The 27,005-nt window shown below is 32.6% G+C and overlaps 2 protein-coding genes across 2 annotated transcripts in view; one reads left to right on the forward strand and one right to left on the reverse strand.

The window, feature by feature from the left end:
- Positions 1 to 460: 460 nt before the first annotated feature.
- Positions 461 to 1,884, forward strand: LOC115886462 (protein FAM207A). The gene is made up of 2 exons (XM_030905621.1): positions 461 to 870; positions 972 to 1,884. Exon 2 carries the CDS (start codon positions 974 to 976, stop codon positions 1,610 to 1,612), a length of 639 nt encoding a protein of 212 aa, XP_030761481.1. The 5' UTR covers positions 461 to 870; positions 972 to 973; the 3' UTR covers positions 1,613 to 1,884.
- The window catches only part of LOC115886476 (obscurin-like), a 36,615-nt gene continuing 11,482 nt past the window's right edge, over positions 1,873 to 27,005 (reverse strand). The window contains 27 exon segments of the mRNA XM_030905638.1: positions 1,873 to 2,240; positions 2,297 to 2,402; positions 7,069 to 7,294; positions 7,353 to 7,533; positions 10,003 to 10,466; positions 10,523 to 10,989; positions 11,050 to 11,354; positions 11,422 to 11,566; positions 11,620 to 11,841; positions 11,897 to 12,064; positions 12,122 to 12,426; positions 12,479 to 12,777; positions 12,834 to 13,116; positions 13,169 to 13,406; positions 13,683 to 14,009; positions 15,237 to 15,896; positions 17,560 to 17,804; positions 17,861 to 18,019; positions 19,115 to 19,899; positions 20,116 to 20,302; positions 21,198 to 21,365; positions 21,427 to 21,653; positions 25,681 to 25,698; positions 25,877 to 26,051; positions 26,054 to 26,211; positions 26,214 to 26,246; positions 26,303 to 26,427. Coding sequence (XP_030761498.1) covers positions 2,118 to 2,240; positions 2,297 to 2,402; positions 7,069 to 7,294; positions 7,353 to 7,533; positions 10,003 to 10,466; positions 10,523 to 10,989; positions 11,050 to 11,354; positions 11,422 to 11,566; positions 11,620 to 11,841; positions 11,897 to 12,064; positions 12,122 to 12,426; positions 12,479 to 12,777; positions 12,834 to 13,116; positions 13,169 to 13,406; positions 13,683 to 14,009; positions 15,237 to 15,896; positions 17,560 to 17,804; positions 17,861 to 18,019; positions 19,115 to 19,899; positions 20,116 to 20,302; positions 21,198 to 21,365; positions 21,427 to 21,653; positions 25,681 to 25,698; positions 25,877 to 26,051; positions 26,054 to 26,211; positions 26,214 to 26,246; positions 26,303 to 26,427 — 6,799 coding nt within the window. The 3' untranslated portion in view covers positions 1,873 to 2,117.

The raw sequence follows: 27,005 nt of genomic DNA on the forward strand, positions 1-27,005 counted from the left end.
CGTGTTGTGCGAAATATTAAAATAATAATATAATATACCGAGTACTATGATGGAAAAAAGCGTCAGCGATGACTATGAAATGAAGATCGTCATTTTACCTGGGAAATGTCCTCAATCGTCATTTTCCAGCCAACTGACGCCGTTTTTTCGATCACACGGTATATATTGACAAAAAACACTGAAAAGCACATATTTGTTTTCTACTGAAAATAATTCCAAAATAACTTGCAAACTGGCAACATCGAACATGTGCGCATGCGTAGTGTCAGTGACTATATGCAGCAAAAACTCGTTTCAAGGTCAGCCACCGGATCCACACCATTACCTAGGCGAATTCTTAGATAGTTGTGGAATTAATCTTTGACATTTTAAATGAAATTGTTATTAAATTTGTTTATTTTGCAGGATCTTCCTTTGCCATCATTTTCTTCAACTCAACAGTCGGGGTATGGGATTTCCCAGGCTCGCTTTACAGCGATCCTCGTCTGTGTGTCATCATCTATATAAACGCTCAACCGTAGGTAGTTAATTCTACCATCCGGCCGGATAGCCCTGGCAGCTGTGGCCATTAAACAAATATACTACTACTACTATAACCATAAATTTTAGCAAGATTAGAATAAGATCTCTGGAGATTAGATTGAGTCTCTTGGAGATTGATTAGAGCAATGACTATAAAATGTTATTATTTTATTCTATATTTATTGGATTAGAGCAATGATTAGAGTCAGAGTCATAGAGAATATTACTTTTCTGTGTACGGAGGCTAAAAGCAGCTAAAAGATTTCAAGTCCTCAGTAGATTGGAGATTAGCGCAGATTCAAAAGTAATTAATTTTCTTTCAATTTGGAGCATATTTGGAGTTTAAAGGTACTGTATGACAAAAGTTCTTTGACAATTACTAAAATAGTTCGCAAACAATTTGGAGTAATTAATTCTGGTATTATTTTACATGTTCCTATGTTTTTTAGCTATGGGCAAAGTAAAACGCCTAAGACAAAAGTTCCACAATGCCTGCAGAAAGCAGAATGATAACCTAAATAACACCATTAGTTTTGATTCGAAAGCTTTGTCCAACATAGAACTTAACACACCAACGGAAAATATCTTTAGTGGTATAAATATAGACATAGAAAAACTTACTAACAAACTGAATGATGATGGCCAGTCTGGAAAATCATATAAATCATTAAAAACTGAATTGCAAGAAAGTAAAACTATATCTAAAACAGAAAAACTGAAAATTAGAAGGCAAGTTTTACTGAAAAAAATTGATTCGTTAAATCAAATGAAAAAGGAGGCGAAAATAAGGAAAAAGCGGAAAACAATTTCAATTATTGGAGATACAAATCCCTTACATGATGCATTGCCATCATTAGAGTCTTTGTTGAAAAGTCATCCAAAAAGTCAAGATAGTAAGGTACAAGCAAAGAAAAAACGAGGTATTGAGAAAGCCAAGGTAAGAAAAAAGCAACTTGTACAAGGAATTAAAATATTTAATGCTGTGTTAAACAATAAGCATTTTCAAAAAGATCCTAAACAGGCAATATCTCAGCATATTCAGAATTTTGTTAATTTAGATAAGCAAAAGGCAGGTAGAACACATTCTTAGAAAGCAGTATTTAGAATAATAATAGAAAGTTTGTTTATCTTACAATTGTAAATTTTACTGTACAATTGAAAAAAAGGGACATGTTGACTTGGCAATGCCCGCAATTCTCATTTCCAAACCAAACTAATGTTGTTTATTTTTCTGTCTTATGGTAAACCTACTATTATGTTTTAAGATCTTTTGATTTACTATTGTTATTTTAAGTACATATTATTTATAAAAGGAAAAAAAAGTTGTTTAGCAATAAAATTATTACCTCATTTATATTTTAACAATTTATTTGTATTTCCTTTAATAACCAGTAGTTAAATATAACATAAAGAACAAAACATTTATTGACCTTAAACTCATTAAATCAAAAACAAAAAATATATACTTAATGAAAATTAAGCCAAACTTCTTGCCTTATTTTCTTGTAAATGTTTTTCAAATTGTTTTCATATACTTTTATAGAAATAATTTATTTTGTATTTATATACAATCAGCTTAAAATATAAATAACTAACTAAGGTGCAGTCGATAATTCTTCTTGTATACTGTGTGATCTAAACAATGCTTTTCCCCCTATTTGACTCGTCGAGGCTTGAGCAGATTCTTCACGTTGTGAATGATATTCTTCAGAGTATTCCTGTAGTAATAATTCGTTGTTAGTCAATTATAAATTATATTATCTGTAAATATTACTTTTATTCTATGACCTAAAAATATATTTCTTTCTCGCTTCTTGATCATGTAGTCTGTTGGCAATAGCCATCTGTTTTCTTGACATTCTTCTGGTGTTGGCCTTTTGCTAAAAATATAAATATGTAAGATTTACAAATTATATACTGTTTTATTTAATGATAAAATGGACCTGTTATCAAGACTTCCAAAAATAGAAAGATAAATAGTGAAAATATTAATCACATTAATATACTCTTTTTTCCAATATTAAAATACTAGGCACTAGGTACCTAACGAGTAGCGACAGTCCTGTTTTCAATTTTCTTTGCGGCTGCGCGAAATAAGTAGGTTATCTGCAAGGATACTATAGAGATAAGGATAGTTCGATTCCTATCTTCCTGCACTGTCAGTTTTTTTACGTCAGCTACTGACCGAGTTGAAGTTGGTGCTAAAGATTTTAGACAGTGACAGTTATTTTTGCATTTGACGGACGAGCGCACAGTGCGTTGGAAGATAAATTTAGCGGGACAAAAGCGTTTGGTTAGAAACAGAGAGAAACTAATAACTAAAGTGAGAGGGCTTGGGGAATAGGGCATTTCGTAGACAAGTTTATTTTGTCACCGCGCATCCCAGACGCGCATAGCGTTTAGGCGGTCAAAAAAGGAAGTTTTCAACTTTGCAAGTTAAACATTTGACAGGATTGATTAGATTGTCAGTAGCTTTTTCTATTTCTTAGTTCTAGAAGGAGATAACTAAAATCTGTTGATAATCGGAGCAAATCGGAGTAAAAATTGTTTTTGACTGAACGTGCCTGTTCTTTTAGCTTGTTAAAAGAGAAGATTATTTTCATTATTGATTATTTCAGATTCCACGATTATTCGGCATTTTTGTAATTTTTGTTTTGTGGTTGAGACCCAGACAAAGACCCAGACTTTCCTTTAAAGGTAAGTTTTATCTCTGTAATTATTTTAACATACCTAATAGTAATAGTGAGTGCACATAATAATCGTACATTGCTAATTTATTTTTTTTTAATTTAAAACATCACATTCTTTTCTGATACCTATGGAACGACTAGGTATTATACCTGGTATTATTTCCAGTAATACAAATTATTTTCTTTAACTGCTAGGTTCTTGTTATAGAATAAAGACTATCAAAAACATTGAATACCTACGGGATACCTACTGATACTCTATGCGAGCTCCCAACCGTGCTTCCCTGTTCACTCCCAATCAAGTTAGATAAAAAAGATACTGAAGATTGCAGCCTTGAGTTGGAGTATGGCAAGGAGTATGGAGTTAAATAAATTATTATGTTCCTACACAGTATTTTATTTATAGGTTTTAATGCTTTAAAGTCTAATAAATTTTCGTTGTCAACAAAATAATCTAAAAAAACTACGAAGATTTCTTATTATAAACTTGAAAAATTAAGATTCGGTTCAAATATACAAATTTTAAATTTTTGGCGCCAGTATATAGGTATGAATGCAACTTACTATATCGATAATGCGCTCATAGTTCAGGTTAGACGCCAAAGGCCGCGCCACTAACACAGTCTTCAAAAATTAACGTTGATCGGTCTCTCTCACTTTAGTTATTAGTGTTCTCTCTGGTTAGAAATAAGCCAAAAAATGTGTACTGATAAGAATAAATAGTAGACATTCCAATTGATACAAAAATGCATGAATATTCTTTGTATTTCGATACATTTGTATCAACCAAATTTGGTCGTTTTCTGCTCAGCAAGGCAGAGATCATACGAAAACAAAATATTTACAAGTGCAAACAACTCCATCAAAATGCACTGAGTTTAAAAAATTGTAGATACTTACTATATATGAATTTACAATTACCGAGTGTTAAAATTAAAATTAAAATATCTATCTCATTTATTATTTTCAAAATAGAATATATTTTTTTAAAATAAATTATAGAGGGTGTCACAAGATTACAAATTAATTAAAAAAAAACTGCTAAAGAGTTTTTTGATATCATAATTTTATGTATTTGGCAATAGTTTATAATACGGTTTTTGTGTGTCATGTACGAATAATATCATAGTTTTATTATCTTGTATTTATTTATTAATAAATTAAGTTGTTAATAAATAAATAAATTTAATTAATTTATTAAAAATTAATCTTACTCTTGAGTTTTTGTCCCGCTAGAATAACCATCCGCCGCACTGTGGAGCTCTGGTCAGCGCGTGACGTAGCATTCCACGGCGCCATATAGTTGCTATATATTAGACCATTTGCTACGTTCTTAGATTTTAAGTCCCAAACATTGCTCTTGAGTTTTTGTCCCGCTAGAATAACCATCCGCCGCACTGTGGAGCGCTGGTCAGCGCGTGAAGTAGCATTCCACGGCGACTACGACAGCGGCGATTTGACGCGATCGAACAGTCCTTTAGAATATATACAGTCCTTAGATTATCTGTCATATGAAGAAGCGAAGTTGCCACTGTTGCCATTTATCAAATATCTCTATATACTTTATTTCAAGTATACCTCAGGCAACGAATCGTTTTTTTAATTATTTATTAGCTTTAAGATATTTTATACATTCAAATTTAGAAATACGGATAAAACAAAACAAAAAAAATATGTATAAACTTTATAATTAATTCCACTTCAAATTATGAGCAGTGTATACCATGTTTATAGGACCACTTCATAAGTTGAGCAATTAAATACGTAGTCTATCTGTCACGTCAAAAGAGAGAGAAAGAAAATTTGGTCCCACCACATCAAAAGAGCCGACGGTTTCTGTCGCTACTCCTGGTACCTATATCAAACAAATTTTCAAACTTGGATTCAAAATATGACAGAACCCAAATTTTGCCTTAAGTTAAACATCCCTTGTTTTTGGGAAAGTGAGACTAGATTGGTTTGAAAATGACAATTGATTACATTTTTTATGTAAAATTATATGGTGAATGTTATTTATTGTCATTTCGAAGCAAACCCTGACGCCATTTCTTTAGATTGTACAGTACATCTACAAAGATATTGTGGTGGCTTATTAATGTTTCATTTTATTGCTATATCCCAGCAAAGATCTCAAGAAGATCTGGTATTATAAAAAAATCTACAGGGTGTCACATTTTCGTGTGTTTTATGAGGGTTTTATAGTGTTTCTCGTTTATGAGTAGAGATGCAAATGAAGAAACAATGCGGTATTGACATACAAAAAAAATGCGCTATTTTTTATGAAATTAAAGGTGCTACACACAGATTGGTCCTAGCCCTTTTATTTCCTGACATACAGGGCGAATTTTAATATGTTGCATTTTTCCGCCCCCTTTGTAACTTGCTTATCTTATAATTTATCTTAGTAATAAGCTTAATATATCATAGCAATTTTCACGTAGAATTCAGTGGCGTAACAAGATTTATGCTGGGTGCTGTCTTCTTAAAATACGAACCAAACTTATTTGTTTTAAATGGGATACCCTTATGTTATTTTTTTTATTTTATTTGCATTGTTATAAGTTTCTAAAGATATAATCACAGAGAACATGTGATATAATCATGATATAATATACTTACTTTATATTTATTCTCATAAACAAGATAAAAATACATCATTTAACTTTTTAACATAGACGGCCGGTTTAGATTAGGTAATAAAAATCATCGAATAATTTATTCGACGGCATATTTTAGTTATTGGCTATTCCACGTTAGTTTCTGTATATGTGAAATTATTGTACAAGTGCATCAAAAATATCAATAAGTCCGATTGACAGCCGTGTTATATAAAAGCTGCACAAGTTACTGGCGGATAGAGAGGGTGGACCCATGGATGGGTATTAGGCTTTTGGGTTAAAAATGGCACCAAAAAACCATATTCTACATTAATTTTTATTTGCCAGAAAGCAAAGTTACGTGGTTAAATAAAATAAAATAATAATGCTCGTTTAAACTAGGTTGATTTACATTAAATAATGTATTTCTTACCTTATGAAAATAAGTATAAAGTATAGTATATTATTTAATTTTTTCTTGGCTTTAGGTCAGGTAAACAATGAGAGAAACAGTTTTTTTTATATTATAAATTTCATTGACGTTTCGACCTGGTACGGTCTTTGTCAAAATTTATTACTTGAAAGTAGATTTCGGCGCATTGTTTTAGTTTTTAATTTTTTTTTAATTGTTTTCTTTTTTTTTAACTAAAACAATGCGCCGAATTCAAGTAATAAATTTTGATAAAGACCCTACCAGGTCGAAACGTCAATGAAATTTATAATATAAAAAAAACGTTTTTCTCATTGTTTACCTGACCTAAAGCCAAGAAAGAATTAAATAAAATATATATTGAGAGGTCAAAGAAAAGAATAAAAAAAACATGTATAGTATATTTTTAGAAAGCTCATAACAGGGCAAATAAAATAAACAAGTGGGTCCAATTTAAAAAAAAAACATAAGTTTGACTCTCATATTTCGAAAATTACAGCTTCCAACAAAAAAACTAGTTCCGCCACTGGATTCTACGTGAAAACCTCTCCTGGAGCTCAGGTTTCAGAACATTTTCAGTTCGCCCTGTATGTCAAAAACCAAGGGGACTAGGACAAATCTAGTGTAGCATAGTAGCTCAGTGATGTGAAAACGGCATCTTTGTAGCTTTTACTCATAAACGAGAAACCCCATAAAACAAACAAAACTGGGAAACCCTGTACACCACTATGATTGCTGTTTTGTAAGAATATTTTAGTTATTTTTCTTTTTAGTAGAAAAAATTATAAAACTTATATTTAATAAGAAAGTAATATTTTTTTTAACTTACTTGGGTTGTCTTTTAAATAGAAGCATAATAAATCTAGTTGCTTCTTGCGAAACTTCTTGATATAAATGTTCAAATCTGTATCGCACAAACAATATATTTTGGCGGGTTTCTTGTTCATCTCCACCTTTAAATGGAACCGTTCCCGAAAGCATCAGATACGTTAGTACCCCTACCGTCCATATATCAGTTTGAGGATATGCTGGCTCTTCAGCAAGAACCTCAGGCGCTAAAAAATAATATTTAACTGGATTCAAGGTAGTATAAGCAAAAAATATATGTCTTACAAATATAATCACTATGACCAACAACTGGAACTTTATTTCCCAGCTTCGTTACACGGTGAGCTGATCCCATATCAACCAATTTTATTTGGACAGATCTAACGCCAGCCATTACAACATTATCAGGCTGCAAGTCTAAATGGCACAGGCCTCTCCAGTGAAGGTATTGCAATCCATCAAGTACCTGAAAGACAAACAATATATTATAAGCAGATAAAATACAGGCCTGGCCATCTTAAATTAATGGTCTGGATTTTATTATGTTAGATAATGATAGAGATATACCAATTCAAGAATTAAATGTTTTAAAAAATGATAAAAAAAACAGAAAAACAAAGAAATTGATTGATTTGATATAGCGATGGGAACTATCGAATGAATTAGACTATCGAATGGTTACTGAATGAATGATTTCAACTATCGAATGGTTTTATTCGAATAAAATCATTCATTCATTTGTATACTAAAGCATATGTGACAACCTCGCCGTGCGACTAAATGGTTATCGTTGAGCCACGACTAACGAATACTTTTGATAAATGAAATTTAGTATTCGTTTGATTTTTGTGTGCGTCAGTGCATTATTAGCTCTTATATATCTAATATAAATACTGTGCTATTTTTGCGTTTATTAATATATTTAAAATACTAAAGTAGTAGTTTTTTTTTAATTGACGATTGTGTGCGTGTGCAGGTGGTCAACATTTTTCCGAAAATTTGTGTGATTTTCCGTAGCCCGATCTTTCAATTATTTTATTTTATATGGTATATGGTCTCTTTTTTAATGGGAAATTTTGAGAAGTAGCAATTTTTAAGAGAGATGAGATGAACTTAGAATTAATTTTAAAAATATATATTTCTATTTTAGATGTTTTAATAATATGAATTAGTTGAACTTAATAATCATATTTAAGTAATGTGGTTAAGTAAATGTGGTTATTATCGAACTCGAACTATGGGATGAGAAAATTAAATTGAAAGTTTTACACGTGCCAATTTAAAAAAAAAGTTAACGATGTTTGTATTTTGTTTATGATAATTCTCTTACATGTAGTTTTTTGCGAAGAAATATTTCATTTATTTTTTAAAGTAAATGCCAGTAAAAGTAAATATTATTTTTAAATAGTAATATAAAGTACCTAATATGAATAATTTTGATTTCTAATTTTTTATTTATATTTTCCTTTCATTACACTGCATGCTTAGAAAATTAATAAATGTTTATGTTTCATGATTTTAAAGTTTGTTGTTAATATAACAAATTAGTTCTGTAATTATTATTATTTAATAAACCAACGTTGCCACAAAAAAATTTAAAGACTATATTATTTTTAAATAGGATCTAATATAAATAGTTTTGACATCTAATTTGTTGTTTATATTTTGCTACTACGTAAAAAAATATTTATATTAAATTATTTTAAATATTGTTGTTAATAGGTATAACAAATTATTACTGCTATTATTATTTTTTATTAAACCAGTCTTTGCTTAAAAAACATTAAAAATCATTTTCCTACATCCAAAATAACAAGTATTATTGCAGTCTAACAACAGAATATTAATAAAAAAAATGCAAAACATATAGACATACTATCCCTAACTAACTAAAGCCAAACAATAATATTCTTTGCTAATATCAACTAATACCAATATATGGCAACAGCGCCCTTCATAATGTATTTTCTGTGTAAATACTAGCACCTCAATAAAAAAAATAATGTGTCCTTATCTTTTTTATATGACTCCGCAAAAAATCAAAGATGCCGGCTTCTTTCATAGCATTGCCACCGACCGCTGTCGGGTTTCTCGGAAAGAAACCTACGTCGCCGGGCGACAACTAAAATCCAGTTAATATTTTATTATAATCGATCCTCACGAATAAATGAATTTCATAAATGAATAAATTTTATAAATGAATGGTTTTTGCTGCCGAATTACTAGAATACAATATTTCAAGGCAGATGACGCATCTATTCGATAATTTTTATTCGAATAGTTTTCAACGAATATTTTCTTAATAGCTATCGAATTATTCGAATGAATTGCAACTATCGAATGTTTCGATAGTATTCATTCGATAGTTCCCACTACTAATTTGATACATTGTTTCTACCCGGCATTACTATATTTTGCATCGAGGATTTCGAACTATCAAATTATGACCTTCTAAAAGATTGCAGCTAGTGTTGGATTAGTTATCAACACTTAATTTATTAAAAATTAATTTGTCATTTTACGTTAAAAGGGGTCCTACATGCAAAGATTTGATCTGCAGTTCAGATCTTAAAATCGATAGAATCTTTTTACACTACACGTTCAGATTTTATAAAAAATAATTTCGTCTGTCGATAGTCTAGTACACCTCCTGCGAAATCTGTGGTCTGGGCAGTTAAAAATATTCAATATGTTGAAAAATCGCAGATTTTTTCGAAGCCGCAACTACACGTTGAGATTTGGACTGAATCGAAGAACTGTACAGTTCAAATCTGTCAGATATTGTTGCGTGTAGGACCCTTTTTATTAACCGGCAACCATACAATTCATTGAGTCATTTCTCGATTGAATATAATATTGTCAACTGTCTTTATCTTACATGTTAAAATGTAGACCCATGGATTTAGAATAATCAGGCTAGTACGATAATATATACCTGATTAATAATAGTCGCTACAGTTTGCTCTGTATATTCGTGCTTACTAGCAAGGTAAGTAAGAACGTCAGCTCCTTGAAGTTTTTCTAAGATAAATACTGCCTTATCACCAGAGTGATAAGCCCCCAAAAGGCTTGCAATTCTTTCGTGTCTTAATGACCTGAGAGCTGTAAATTCACCTTCGACCTCATCTTTTTGTTCCTGGTTGTTCATTTCCAGGACTTTAGCTACCACAACCGCATCGTTATTTTTATCTACAGCTTTAAGAACTGTACTAAATCGGCCTCTAGAAATTTCAGATATAAAGTTGTAATGCTCTTGAATACTAGCGTGTTCCCATTCAATAGGTTCACTTTCGATTTTGTAATTGTTTCTGAAAGGTTTCTCTTCTTCTATTTCCTTGCCACTGTCAGTGATAGATTGCAAATGTGCCATTGCTTTGCTCAGCTCAATCTTTTTACTACCTATAAAGATACTATAATAAGTAAAAATTGACTTTTGATTTATATTAATAACATACCCTCTGACTTAGTTGTTACAGGTGCAGTTGGTACTCCTTGATCACTCCATCCAATAGCGTTTTTAGCTGCTAACCTAAATATGTACGTTTGATTAGGCTCCAAATTGGTGACTAAATAAAATTCGTGATCAATGTTATCAGCCTTCTTTATCCATTCTGTATCGTCAGCTACTTTGTATTCTAGTTTATAGCAAATAACAGCTGAGTTTCCATCGTGTTTCGGCTGTTTCCATGTTAAAAGTACCTCCGTATCGGAAATTTCGCTAATTTCCGGACTATCTGGCTCATCTGGAACAAGTCCTAAAACTACCCTAGTTCTGGCGATCGTCTGTCCAATTTTGTTTCTGGCCACGACTTTATACATTCCTTGGTCAAACGCCAAGGCCGGTGTAAGGCGATAATGTGAACGACCTTCGGCATCAGTAAATATTTTTATACGATGAGATTCAGCAACAATTGAATCGTTTCTACATGAAAATAAAATTATTTTTCCAACATCAGTCACACTATCTTTATTGATAACTTACTTGAACCACTGAACAACAGGAGTGGGTTCACCAACAGCTAGACAACTCAATTCCAAATCTTTTCCTTCAATCATAGCAGTGATTTGAGGCTTCTCTCTAAAGAATGGTAATCTGCCTTCCTGTTTGCTTTCAATGACAGCCTGTGCTTCAACATATGTGTCCAAACGCGATCCTAATTCATGCTTAAGCCTACGTATATAAGGTGTGTCTGTTGTACCGTATCTATTGATACGTGCTTTTCGTTCATCGTCAATTTCTTCATCCATTATATCAGTGAATCTTCGCCGCTCTCTTATTATTGGTGTCTATTGAGAGATACATCAAATAAGTCAATTTAAAATTGAAATGTTTTTTTATTTATTTATTACTTACTCGCCAGTCATAACCATTTTCATCAGATAAAATATATCCCGAACCTGGACCTCTATTAGCAGCCACTTTCATATACTCACGGAGACGAACTGGAAAATCAACATCCCTGAGTTGAAGCAGATAGGTATCTGGTCCGTTCTGGTAGCTAGAAAAATTGCAAGATACATACAGGACTATAGAAATCTAACGATATCTTACTGGCTTTCCGATTTGAAACCACCAATTTCGTAGTTCAGCGGTGATCTTGATGGCAACTGATCTTCCCAGGTTCTCGGTCTTGGGGCTTTTTCTCTCACAGGAGATGCTCTTGGAGTGTAAATTTCACCTGGAGGGTACACCATTTTGGATGGATGAGTAAAGGCACCTTCCAGCGGTCGGCGCCTGAACCAGTTTCTACAAGATGCATTATCGTACCAATCTCTAAAAAAAAATCGCTGAATTAATAAAGAAAAATAGATTTATTTTTGTATCGAACCTGTAAAGCTTCCAGTAGTCTCTCAAGTAGCTGCTGCTTATTTGGAATTCATCTTGATATCTCTTATCACATCTTTCAAGCCAGGGATGTCTCAAAGCAGCTTTGACATCTAATCTGCCATCGGGATGATAGACTAGTAACTTTGAAATAAAATCTCTTGCATCAACGCTAGAAAGTCAAGTTATAATTTCTACTGTGCTGCATATTTTCAAAATATCCATATACCTTATTCTACTCCACCAATCATCATCAAATACCCATTTACCTTCTCTGATTCTTGTTAGAGTTTCTCTGTCGTTATCACCTCTGAACGGTGATCTTCCAGACAGTAAAATATGTGTTATAATACCTAAACTCCACATGTCATGTCCAAAGCCAACCCCTTCGTTATTAACACATTCAGGGCTAACATATTCGGGTACTCCATAACGCAATGGATACAACTGGGCCAAACTAATTCTTCTAGATAAACCAAAGTCTGTAATTTTCAGATCATCACCACCTGGGTGTGCGATGAGCAGATCGCCGAGCTATAAATAGAAAATTTAATAAAATACAACGATAAAAACATTTAGATCTAACATTTAGTCCCATATGCCCATATCCTCTACCATGCATGTAATCCAGGCCCTGAAGCAGCTGTCTAATAAATCCTGCGATATCACTTTCAGTATAATAGTCCATTTTAAGGAGATAGTCGGGTACTAGTTCTCCGCCAGCACCAAGTTCCATAATTATAGCTAAGGTATCGTCAGTCTCATAAGCGTCATGCAATGAAATGAGTTTTTTATGTCGCAGTTGATTAAGAACATCTAATTCATTATACATGAATGGACGAAGATCTCCTCTGCCGTGCATGATTTTAGCTGCCCAATTTCGCCCTAAACATTAAATAGAGAATAAGTAACAATCTAAATTACATGGTATAGTAAGTTACCGTTGAGTCTTTCAACAGCATGATAGGTAATTCCTTGAGTACCACGTCCAAGTTCGTCTCCCAGATCATAATAATCAGTAACTAGCCTTTTGTGAGTTCTAATAGGAGAAATATTACTATAAGTACGAATACCATATTCGTGATCGTTATCTTCTATGTAAAGCATGGCACTGCTTGATGCAGAACCTGCCACATTGCGAGCTGATACGGAATAGAGACCTTCATCTTTATATATCACATCGCTAATGGAAAGTACCGTAGTATCGGGTTCTTTGAAGGTAATCTAAATAAAATTTGCATTATGATATGTGTTATTACTCTTGGTATTGACTCACTCTTATTCTGCTTGAAGGTGCCAAAGGTTTCCAATCCCTGTACCACTTAATTTCTGGATAGGGAACTCCTGCAATTCTGGCAACAAATTGGACACGACCTCTTATCATACCGTATTCAATGTCGGGTCTGCGTATAAAGTACGGGGCTTCGGCAATTTCCAATCTGACTCTTTGTCTGGCCTCACCATGTTCGTTTCTAGCAACGCATTCGTACCAACCAACATCTCGATCTAACATTCTAAAGAAACACACATAAGTAAAAATGACAATTTTTTCTAATATTTTCCTAATTGAGCTATATATTGACTGTATTTTTCAATTAATTCCACATCAATCTTTCTGTTTTGGAGAAGAAAAAAGTGACAATGCCAAAGTAGAAATTATTTTTATCTCTGATTTCAATTAATCCTAAAATTTTAGGAAAAACAATAATGGAAGACTCCAGTCAAATATGGAATTGTAGTGGAAAATATTTTTTTTATAAAACTATTAATATTTTATACTATGTACGTACTTGTTAATAAATAGCGTTGCTTGTCCATTTCTCGTATAACTCCAGTCGAATCTACCTCCAGGTTCGATCAGTTCATCATTGAAATAGAAACTGATTTTGGGCTTAGGATATCCGTAAACAAACCAAAATAGATTTGTGTTTTGATCCTTTATTCCATACTGAGTAGGATGTTCCTGTCTTAGGAAAATAGGAGCTTGAGCCATGCCATCGTGAGGTGGTCTTTCGATATCAAAATCTCTTGGAAAGTACGGCGAAATATCTGGCCTGAAGTCCGTACCTGGCGGAAGATATGGCTGGAACTTGGGTAGTTCTGGTTCGAGTTTTTGCCTACATTTTGTAAAACATACATTTTTTAAAAGACAATAATCTCACCGGCACGAAAAACAGGCACCTTAAAATTTTGATATATTTTAAAGTTTTTTATATTGTGTTCTAGTGGACCGATTTTGATGATTTTTTAAGCAGTTTGTACCTAAATTATTTGAATTTTTAGTATATCTTTCTAAATTAAAAATGAAAGTTCTCATATGTCAATTATACGAGGGAACACAAAATGTTATTTTGATGAAAGTTCGGAACACCCTGTGAAATATGTTAAAAAAGCAAGGAATTTGTAAATCATTTTATCATCTAGGTGCATCTTTTCTCGATAGTTTATTTATTGTTTCATCTCAGGGCTTTATTTTTTAGGAATATTCGCTTTTGAAGAAGACACTAACATTTTTCGTAATTTTTTTGGAACCTATCAACAGACCTATAAAATAGTGTTTATCATTTGTGTAATGCCACTGTTATTGAAAAATCATATTATTATTGTCTGTTGGGTGTTGGGCAGTTACTCGAGCAGAAATGGTTTTAAGCCCAAAAGTTTGAATCCGGTATAGTTGCTTTAATTGAAGATGATAGTGATCAAAATTATGTTGCTTGCAACAGATCTAGGTATGCACGTTTATCGCTAAGAAACCACCGTTTTCCAGCTTTTCAAATTTATAATGAATTGCACCTAAGAAACGTACATATAAGTGAGCAGACTGTAAGAACATTAATCAAAGCAAATCTTATGTCAAGAAGGCCATCTTCCGGACCACATCTTACTAGGCCTGTTAACTAGGACCAAAAAAAGCAAAGGCATAGTTTTAATGTAAAAATTACGAAATATTTAATGTGTCTTCTTTAAAAGCGAATATTTCCAACAAAAATTAAGCTATTGAGATGAACCAAAAAACAAATTATAGAGGAAGGAGGTACCTAGATGATAACATTTTTTAAATTCCTTGCTGTCTTAATATATTCTACAGGGTGTTTCAAAATTTCATTAAAATAACAACACTTCGTTTTTTCTCGTATAATTCACAGATGAGACCTTTCATTTTAATTGAGAAAGAAATACTAAAAAGTCAAGTAATTTAGCTATATATTGCTTAAAAAATCATAAAAATCGGCCCACTGCATTGGAACAAAATATATTAAGCTTTAAAATACATCAAAATTTTAAGCTGCTCGGTTCTTGTGCCGGTGAGTGTATATAAATAGTTAATGTTTAACGTTGTTTACCTATGGGTAACTGCAAATGGTGAAGGGTCACTAAGGCCATATTTATTTTCTACTCGAATTCTAAACTTGTAATCTCTGAAAGGTTCCAAGTTCTTAACACCACAAACGCAACTTCTGATTCCAGTACGAGCAGTAAACCAGTCACCATTAGGCAATTCGCACATTTCCAGTTGATACGTAACAGGTTCTCTTGGACCTGATGGAATGGATGGCTTCCATGATAGAGTGCAGTGTCTGTCAGTCATTTGGGATATGATAGGTGGGTCAGCTAATGGTACTGGAGCTCCGCTTCTCTTATATTTATCAAATTCGGTATATTGATCTGCCATGGGTCTTTTAGGTTTGGCTTCAAGGCCTTCATCGAATTTCAGGGTAGCGTGACAAATGTCACTACCATGGTCGTTAAATATCTTGCACGAATACTTTCCGAGGTCGTCTTGGTCCACACCAAGTATACTTAACCGTAGTAGTCCTGCTGTGTCTTTATCCATAAAGATTCTTTTGGACGGGTATATTTTTTCATCGTTGTGATACCATTCTACTTCCGGTTCGGGTATGCCTGTCGCACATGCAGTGAACTTAGCCGTCATTCCCTTAAAGAGTTCGGTGTCTCCTATGCGTTTGAGGAACGTTGGAGGCTCGATCTTTTGCTGGACTTTACTGTTAGGTAGAAAATCATTATTTTAGAACATCAATGACTATAACGAATCGGAATGAAATCGTTATAAAAAGAACTATTATTATGATATATAACATGATTTTATCCATTTACAATTTTCCTTTTGTAAAATTTTCTAGATACGCCTGTGTTCTGCAATGTCCATATATGTTTTATTTGTAATTTTATGACGTAAATTTTTTTGAATTGATTTGTATCGTATGATATTTTTTTTATTATATGTATATTTGTTTTTGTGCTTTTTTGTTTTGTGAATGCTTTGTCGATGAAGCTGTTTTGACTTTTTGTACAATAAAGCGTTTTTTTTGTCGGATGAAAATAAACCAATTCATAAATTTGTCCGTCACTTAGTTTTCTAGAAGTTTGGTAGAGTGAAATCTTAGATCTTACCTGTTTTCGTTATAAAAGGTAATTAGCTGGAATGGTCCATTACTACTACGAGTACTACTAAATAATTTTACTAGCTTACACGTGACTATATTAGCTTTTAAATAAATATAGGAGATTCAACAAAATTTGTGTTCATGTTGAATAAGAATTGTTTAGTTGTTTTTTAGTGTGTTAATTTTTCAAAGATTATTATATCTATAATCCTCAACTGCAAAAAAGTATTAAATATTGGCGTTCTTCTTTTAGGGAAAAAAATGAAAATATTATAGGCACCATTTTGCGAAAAAATCTATATCATTGAGACCGTGCGATTTTTAATTTTTCTCTCTCAGTTTAAGTAAACAGTTTTCCAAAATATACAATGCTATTCACTTCATGCAAGCCGGAATATTGTAACAAAACGAGTAGATTTTTAAAATTTGTATGCTTTGAGGTTTATTGATAGATGAGTTACAATTGAATTGAGAAAGAATACTACAATTGAATTGAAAAAACAAACGAATTTAGATGGAGTGTCAAATAAATAAATAAAATTAAAGTTTTTTAAATAGAATACCTTTATATTATTACATTTTTAGTTTCTACTATTAAAGTTAAATTTAATTCAAGTGCAGGTGATGCAGGTGCTTTGATGATATCAAATATATTCAATTTTATAAAAATGTAGTAACAATTTTATGTTGTATATGGCTTTTTATGCTTTATATTGTTATATAGGCGTATTTAAAATTTTAATGATTATTAGGTTGCATTTATAGAAACGATACTTGCTTACAGAATATCTAAAAATTCATTCTAAATAATTACAAGATTTAAACGTCAATAACTTGTTTAATTTAAATGGAACAAACACCCTGTAATTAGTAGGAATCAGTTCCAAAATTGAATTATTTGCCATTATTATTTAGCACTTCAGATTCTGGAGAAAATACATATTTTTTTGTAATTTACATTTATCATAAAATATATTTTTTACGGATTTATGATTATTTTATCAATATTTAAGAATAACACTCAGCATTTCAAAAAATCTAATCATGTAGCTACAATACTTCGCGTCAAATGACATTAATAATTCTCTATACAGGGTGATATTTAAGAATCTTATCTTAGACATTTAATTGTTTTGTTAATTGAAGATGTGATTCTTTACGAGGCATATTTTGAAATTGAGTTCATTATACAAAAGGCGATACAGTATGGCGGTTTTTATAACGATTTCTATGCCAACCTATGTAATATTTCAAAACGTACATTTCCTTGACAACTTCTAAAGCAGCAGTGCATACTGCCTGGCCTTCTGGATTAGTAGCTGTAGCTCTGTAGACACCGGCATCGTCTGGTGTACAGTTTTGAACATACAAACAGCATAAATCACCGTCTCGTTTGATGTGGAACTTGTCACTTTCGCCAATGGGTTCTCCATCTTTTGACCAAGTAACTTCCGGCTGGGGAACTCCAGTAACTCTGCATGGAAATTTAGCATCACGACCTGGCAACTAACAAAACAAAAAAAAAATTTTGAGCGAAATAAAAAGTAAAAGATAACATTTACTTGTTGGAGATCGGTGAATCGTTGTGTAAATGCGGGTGGTTGGAACACTTTTCGAACTGTGGCTTTTCCTTCTGTAGATTCCTGTCCTAGAGGATTAGTTATGGTAACTCCGTATACTCCTGCATCTGATGGTACAGCTCTGTCGATTCTTAGGCCTACCTAAATAATTTGAATATTTTAAAATACATATAATAATATAAGATAAAAAGTCACTGAGAGGCTAGTTTTTTTTTGGATTTTGGCTATCCTACATTTTACAAAAAAATATTTCTTATTATAGGCTTGGTGCATTTCAACAAATTCCGACCGCAGCGCACTCTACGGCAGAAATCAGAAATTATCATTATGTACTTCACGCCGTCCGTTGTCATGTTGATCGCGTTAATATTCAAATAATATTCAAATCGTGGTTCTGTCATAATATTTAAGTATTTTAGTTTTTTGCTAGTGCAGTTATTGAGACTATAACACTCAGGTACAAGGTTTGTGTGATGTAACGCTGTTTCGGGTAGTAAAAAATCAGTAAAAAAGAATTCGAACTAGGCGTCGTGTTGTGACAATTTCAAATGTTAATAAAATTGCCCAAAAAAATGTTAACGCGTAAAGGAGAGCGTAATTAGGGCGATGTTGAGTGCAATAACATTCAATAACTCAACTTTCCTGGATATTCAACTCTTCCGAAACAACATTTTATAGGTTCATAGTTTTTCATACCGATTTGATCAAAAGCAAAAATAAATTCAAGGTTCATGCAGTTCGACGAAACAAGTGAGTAAACAAAGTGCTCATTACATAATCAAAAAATTAAATAGGCATATACTGTGAGAGGATAAAATATAATTTGCAATATTAATGGTATTCGTACTTTTTTTTAATCAACTAGCGATTAAATGTTTTATGAACATTTTCTAAAATTATAATTATGTACCTTTAAAAAATTTCGTTATAGCCAAAATAGCCCCAATTTTGCTTTAGAAGACATTTTTGTTACCTTGTCTAAATATTAACAATCTAGTTATTTCTTCTAGTTTTAATAAAAAAAAATCAGGAAACACGTATCTCAAATAAATAGGGGTCAAATATCATTTCCATGAAAAGTGTCTTTATATTAAGCCACTGAATAGCTATAGTATTAAGATCATTTTTTGTTTGTGTTTACCACTCTTTAACCGGTAGTGCTTTCGAAATATTTTATAGTACCTACCGAGATACCATCAATAGAACGCCCTATATATTGCTAACTAGAATTCTCACCTTTCTTCCATCACATGTCATCAAGATCCTGTCAGACGGTTCTACAGGAATACCATCTTTAGTCCATTCCACCGTAGGTATAGGGTTACCAGTAAACGGAGCTTCAAGTATGAGAGGCTGACCTTCATCCGTCACAACATCCTTAAGCTTATGCAGAAACATCGGTCTTTCTTCCGGCTCATCCGGTTTAGTTGAAGATTTAATCGTCAGTGGCGCAGCTGTATCGATTTGACCTGCCTCGTTTGAAGCCACAGCTTTGTATGTTAGGGCATCGCGCATCTGATCGCAAGCATCGATGATCAAAACTGAAGTACCATCGGGTTGTTCGACGATTTTAACGTGTTTATTATCTGAAATTATTTCTGCCCCGTTTCGAGTCCATGTTATCTTCGGAGCTGGAAAACCTTCCGCTTTAACTTCCAATTTTACCGGAAATCCTTCAACGACCGTTTGGGGGAATAAGGTTTTTACAAATTGAGGTCTGGTCGGTTTCTTTTCAGTAGTTATGATAGCATCACCGACAGCTTCTCCGAGCTTGTTACTGATTTTCAGCTCGTACTTTCCAGCATTTTCTGGTTTCATCACGTCAACAACTAAGGCTACCCGTCCATCAGGATGACTCTCAAAATGAACGTTTGGACCAGCTCGAACTGGCACTCCATCTTTAAACCATTTGATGTCTGGCGGTGGATATGCCTCTACTTTTGCTTCAAGTCGCAATTCTTGGCCTAGAGGCACTTTTTGATCTTTGAAGCACTTCAGGAATTTCGGTCTGCGTTGTTTAGCTAAAAAAGAATTTTGTAAGGCAAATATTAAAAAAGTTTTACGAACAGCCGTACCTGTTAGATAAGGCACTTTGTAAATTAAGCGTTGCAAGGTAAAATGGTTGCAAAATAAAACAATCTGATTTGTATGAAAGCAATTTACTTTTGAAATTAGGCGAAGCAATTAATCGTCATAAAACTTTTTAACTATGTAAGCTCTATACCAAAAATACTCACGTGCGACTGCAACGGCACACAGGGATGCCGTTTCTCCGTTTTGATTTTTTACGACTAGTTTGTACGCTCCACTGTCTGAAGCTTTACAGTTTTCGATGACCAGCTTAACTGTACCGTCTGGGAGAATGGTAGTCTTTATGTTGGCGTTGTCGGGAGATATCGGTTCTCCATCTTTGTACCAAATAGCCTAAAAAAAGTTTTGTTAAGAATTAAGTTAACATACTTGTTAAAATAAGTCTCGAAAAGTGGATAATTCATAAAGATAGCTGGCAAACTAAAAATCAAAACTCCCTTTTAATGACTTTTTAAATTTTTTTATGATCAAATCAAAGTAGATAACATTGTTGATCATAAATAGATATCATAAAGCATATATTCTTGATTTGTGATTTAATTTCAACCATGCTCTGCTTTTACTGTAAATTGTTTACGTAATATCTAAGAGGAATGTTCTAAAGATTAAGATATATTGTATGTGAATTATATGTATTTCGTATAGTTAAAATCTACTCAAAATAAAACCCTGTTCTTGAAACGTTCTCTAGATTAGAACAGTTTATGCTCAGTAAAAATCTTCTTTAGCTACGTAACTACGTAAATAACGGAAGTAATAAAATTCTTTTAGATAGAAATACCATTTTTTAAGTAGTAAGTCTAACGTTAGGGTATTAATTAAGTAGTACCAGAAATTATTAAATTATGTAAAAGTTGTATGTATGTAGACCTTGTATGTATTTCTTGAGCTTTTTGATAAGAAACGAACCATCTGCATCGTCTCTTAATACAAAACTTCGTTAATGATTGACAGAAACACTATTTTTAGTGCATTAATAATGCAACAAAAATAGTCATATCTAAAAATATCTTAAAACTGAACGCTATTATTTCTTCCAGGTCTAAAATATTTAAATTGCATAGAAATAAGTATATAATAAAACAAACTGTATTTTAGCTAGACATAGACTGATGGTAAAGTAAAACAGTTAAAAGTAGCAAAAGTAATTTGTAGCGATTAACAAGAAAATGTGTCTCATAAGAAATGAAGTTATGCAGAGTTTGTTTTTACTAAATTAAAGTATTACCTTTGGTTTGGGGCTGCCTCCGATCTTAGCTCTAAGCTCTAGTTTTTCCCCTTCATTTACATCCAGGTTTCTATCCAGTTTCTTTGACAAGGTGGGTGGAGTTTGTATCATAGATATACGAGCGATAGTCTCTGCTTCTCCCACAACATTCTTGGCAACAGCTTTGTACTAGGACAAGCAAAAATAATGTATTTTGTTATATTATATTTTAGAAAAAAAGTATATTTACCATTCCAATATCGCTTTCGCTGTAATTAGTAATAGTTAAGGTACTTGTAACTTGCGCATCTTTCGAGGTGACGATTTGATGATTTTTGTCCTCCACAATTTCTTTTCCATTTAAGTACCAAGCTATTTCTGGTTTTGGTAGACCATCTGCTCGAACCATTACTGATATTTCTCCTTGGTCTTCCACTTGATCGTCATTAAGGCCAGTAATAAACTTAGGTCTTTCGGCTAAAACGAAATACAGGATATGAACAGATATGCTATAATATGGCAGAAAATAAATTTTGACATTAATGCCTTATACAAGAGAGTTCATGAAATAAAGTTAAGTACTTATTTTTTTTATTTCTTTTGATGACTAAAAAGAATCTAAATTTTATATATTTAATTTTAACAAATGGAGTTTACATTTACACCCAAAAAAAATATCAATAGAAAACTGAAATTCGTTAGAAATTTATATGATTTATTGTCAAGGTTATTAAAATATAAGCTTGTCTCGTAACTCGATCCGCCATTATCGAAAACGTTATCAACACAAAATAGAAATCAACCAGAAGGTTGACTCTCAAAATGCGCGCGAAACGGTGGCTAACCTAAAAATTCCTTTATGAGCGGGTAACACCTGTCAATGTAGCGGCGTTACCGGTTTAGTCAGGGCAGGTCAGGGTTTAGTTGAATTCTGACGATCGCATAATAGGAATATATCACATAAATACGAATTTTAAAAGCGGAACAAATAAAAATAAATTATTAATAAGGAGAAATACATTGATATTAAACAAATGCATAGATTGTTTTATTTTAAATACTGTATTAACCCATCTTAACACAATACTTATTACCTACCTACCTAATCATAATTTTATTATTATAATGAGCCCGATTTATCTGGGTAACATTGTGTTCAAGCGAAACTTTCCCAGCATTAAAAAAAACATTTTTATTTTGATAATGTGTACCCAAAACGCAGAACGTGCCTCTAACAAATAAATTCAGGATTGTAAACTGTTACACTTTAGAAAGTACCTATAGCAACGCAATTTGCGTAATTTCCCACACCATAAAAACTTTTAAGAAAGGTGTAGGGATGACCACGGGTTTTTGCCAACCAGTAAAACGCAGCTCAAGGGTTCGAGTAGAAAGTTGACCTTTAATTAATTGGTTTACTTTATTTTTAAAATTCACGATCTCTACCCATTTCCAAATTTTTGACTACGCATATATTATCTGCCTACCTAATTGCAAAAAAACCGCTGCATAAAAATTACATGTGGTGGTACATATACAATATAAACTTTACCTTTCGAAATAACGTATTACGTTCAGTCTGTAATCACATACCTATCAGATAATAAAAATACTTATTCAATATAACCCTGACAACAGCCTGCGAAAGTGTTTTAATCCGGCCCTGAGAGTTACCCGCTGCTAATATGGCGTCGCGATTCGTGAAACGTCATCAAATTCGGCAGAGTCGGCGTTCTGGTTGATTTCTATTTTGTGGTTATCAACTACGTCACAGGTATCCGGCCGATCATAGATAAAGGGATAAGAACTGCCGATAGTTTGACAGTGCATTTCCGAATTGATATTCATTGTGTATGGCGTCAATAGTTTTCAGTTGTTTGATGTTTGTTTTCTTTATTACATTAATTACATTGCCCATTTATCTGTTCTTGTCCGTTGCATTTTATTTTTTATTCCTTTATCTTGATTTTATACGTTCTGTAGCATACTTGTGACGTAGTTGGCGCCTCGTTCCTATTGGTCCAGAAGTTACAAGGCAACCTGTTTAATATAGTAATCTTGATTTATTGTATCCTGAATATTACATAGGAGCATGAAATTTTCTTTTTTTAATTTAGATGTTTACAGTGGCGTTCAGTGCAAATTAAAGCAGGGTAGGCAAAAACTGGCAAAATAATGAAAGCTATGAGTTGCATAATAGAATATTATAATGTAAAATATATCTTAGATATTCTCTAGAATAATAATAAGATGAACAATAATTATTGCGAATATATATATAAGTACCTATTAATAAAATACATTTACCATTTATTTAGTTGGTTACAGTTAATGGTCCATTTAATAAAATAAATTGCTTTATTTTTTTATAGTTTTTAGTGACAAAAATGATCAAAAGCTATTGAAATTTTATAATTTTTAATTGTGGTTAATTGTTGTTTTTAATTCATGGTTCAATCAGTTTGATATGGAAGCTGCAATTATCTTAGTTATTAACAATGCGTTAAAAAATATAAAAATAAATAGAATAAATTAAAATTCCCAAAAAAGTGCATGTTCTTTGCAATAAGCATCAATTATATTCGTTAATATACATACTAAGGGCTGGCAAGTCTTGGGTCGAGATTTTCGTATGTAAGAAGAGTACAATGCGTTTATAATGTACTGAATAAAGAGAGAACAGTAAACACGTTGCCAAACGTATGAAATAAATCGAGAAACTGTGCTGTGCACATTGCTAAGAGACGTGGAAAGGGATATAGCAGATTTGTCGCAGTTGACCGGTGGATCTAATCAGTACCTGTGTCAGTACTTAAGTTCTAGAGAAAGGTGTACATCATGCGTTCAGCTTCACGATTTAATTACGTCTCGTGATACTTTATTTGTTTATTTATTAACGAATTGTTGTAATTTTCCCTATAGCTTGAAAATTTTAAAGTGCAAGCAAGAAACACTTGCATTTTTGGTCAAAATAAGTGGAATTGAGTTGGTTCTCGACAGTGGTCGGGCTATTAGAACTCTGAATTCAAAAATCGATATCTCAAAATCTGTTAAAAATAATTGATTGTAGTTTTTTCAAAATCTTTCTTAATATTTCTGCTGTATTTTCTTCGTAAACAGTAAGTGAAAATCTTTATCAATAAAAAAATTACACGATTGCTAAAAATTGCTATGCTCTAAGGCCTCTTTTATGCACGCGTTTTTTGTCGCTTGTCGCATTGCGACAAAAAGCGCGGCGTTTTTTATGACACAAGGTTCCAAGCGTTTCTTGTCGCGTGCCGCTTTCAAATATGATCAGTTGCAAGTGGACCACACAACGGCAGTTATTAAAAATGAATCCGTGCGTTATTACGTATTTTATATACAAAAATTTCATTGAAAAAAGACGGCAGAGACGTTGGTATGTGCATCCAATTAATAGTGCAAGACTTCTAGAGGCGCATATTATACGCTGCATGAAGAATTAAGACTCGACAGGGAGAAACTTTTCTTTTTCAGTTTTTTTACTGCATTCGGGAATAATGATGTCGGTAATTTCCTTCCATGCATCTCTTTTCAATTGCCTGTTTTTGTAATCTTCATCGTCATGAACCCCACAAACATGGATTTTCTTTTACTGCGTCAATAAAAAATTCAACGTCCAGATTTTCCATCGTACTTCTTCACACATCAACACCAGTCTGCAAACTGACTGAGCAAAATAAACACTACAAATATTTGGCGGCAGCGATAATAAACGCACTACATAAAAGCACCAATTGAAATCAACGTACTTTTGAAACGCCTGTCGCGACGCGTTTTGTAATTCCACGCTACAGGATTTTAGTACGCCGCGACACAGGCGGCGAGCGGCTCATTGACGTCGATGCATAAAAGCGTACATTTAACAACGTACCTTTAGAAAACGTCGCGTTTTTTGTCGCCCCGCGACGAGCGACAAAAATCGCGTGCATAAAAGAGGCCTAAAAGTGGGTTGTTTACAATTTTTGAATGGAAAAAAAAAACCTTATCGAATTTTTCTTATGTAAACATATTGTAAAAGATCCTATCTTCAAAATAAAAAAAAGTTTCAATATCTAAAGTGTTTCTTTAGTTATGGCGTGTTATGTGTTAACAGTTGAGTTTTTAAATTATCGCGATTGTTTTCGCGCTGACGTTTTCTTATTATAAAAAAATGACACCCTAAAGATTAAGACGATTTAATGACACCCTAAGAGATTTTATTTCAGATGCTCAGAAACATTTCTAATGATTTTATTTAGAAAAAAAAAAACTCTTTTAAAAATAAGCGGTTTGCGATCGTGATTTACTTTACTCGATAGGGAAAGGCGTGCCGGTAACACCGCAACAGCACTCCGTCGCATTTCTCTCACTCCGACTTAATAAGATCCCTATGCGATTTACTTCCACACATGTAAATACCGACCCAAGTGTAACAGTTGCCAGCATGGTATATAATTTGCATTTATAAGCCAAATTAAAACGTGTTTCAAAAATAACTTACTAGTTGGTTCAGCTTCTTCTGCAAATATTAATAATATATTAAAAATAGTTATATAATATATCAGAAATATGTTTTTAAATTATATTAAAATCTTTAAAAAATGTTGAAAGCAAAAACATTTTTTGTTCTTTTATCTTTTAAATTTAGAATATTTTATTATGAAAATATTTATTTTTCAATTATATTATTTACTTACTTATGGCTTTTAATCTAGCCTCTGAGCTGCTCTCTCCCAATTCGTTTTTAGCTATTACTTTATAGTAGCCTTCATCAGCCAGTTTCACATTGTGGAAAATCAATTTATAAGTGTCTTTGGCTCTATCCTCGACAATAGAAATTAGATCGCTAGCTTTGATAACTTTATCATCTTTTTTGTCCATAGCACCTGGGCTTCAGGATTAGCTTCAACCACAACAGTGAACTCCGTAGCTTCTCCTGGAACCACTTTAACGTCTTCTGGGCCTTCAATTTCTGGTCTAAGCACGATGGTTAGCTGAGCGCTGTCTTCTAATTCACCCCACTTATTTTGGCTTGAATCGTGTATTTTCCTTGGTTTGAACGTTCACCTATATTTTCAAAATACTTATTAATGCATACTAGGTGAGGAAATGAGAGTACTTACATCTAGGTATAGTCAAAGAGTAAGTACATTCTTTTAACCCGTCTTCAATGTCATGATCTTCATTTTCTAAAATGATCTTGTTCTTTTCAAAATCAGCATTGGATATAGGTTTTCCGTCTTTTAACCTACATGTATAATTATCAAAGAATTATAGAATAAATATATTAAATAAATATTTATACCGGGTGGTGCATCGTCGTTGGAAGCATAGCAAATCCCATGCAAATTTTGATGTGTCTAAATATTGGTTCCCCTGCTAATTTTACAGCAAAGTCGTAAATAGGTTTTTTAAAGGTATATATTTTTAAGCGTATGCTGAATACACGTGCCAAATTTGAACAATTTTTGGACATGCCGATTTTAATTAATTAAAAAAAACTTCATCTATTTTTAAATTAAAACTGAACAGGTAATAATGCAAAATCAGGCAAATATCAACATATCTTAAGTTGTCGCCTTATGATTTTATCATAGGTAACTGAAATTCTACATTACCTACGGTTAGTGTCTCCGAAATGCATATTTTGTATTTAAAACCTTTTCCGAATTAGGTAAATGCCCTACAAAATAGAAAATACAATTTGAAATTCACAAAATCAGGTTGACAACTTAAGGTATATTGGCATGTTGGTATGTTGGCTGTTCAGTTTCAATTTAAAAATAGATGCATGTTTTGCTTAAATTAGTTAAAATCGGCTTGTTG

This window comes from Sitophilus oryzae, unplaced genomic scaffold, assembly GCF_002938485.1.
Source record: "Sitophilus oryzae breed Bouriz unplaced genomic scaffold, Soryzae_2.0 scaffold_489_pilon_pilon, whole genome shotgun sequence".
Lineage (NCBI taxonomy): Eukaryota > Metazoa > Arthropoda > Insecta > Coleoptera > Curculionidae > Sitophilus > Sitophilus oryzae.

Excerpts from the sequence above, each read along its gene's own strand:
- LOC115886462 (XM_030905621.1), top strand. The coding sequence starts at position 974 with ATGGGCAAAGTAAAACGCCTAAGACAAAAGTTCCACAATGCCTGCAGA.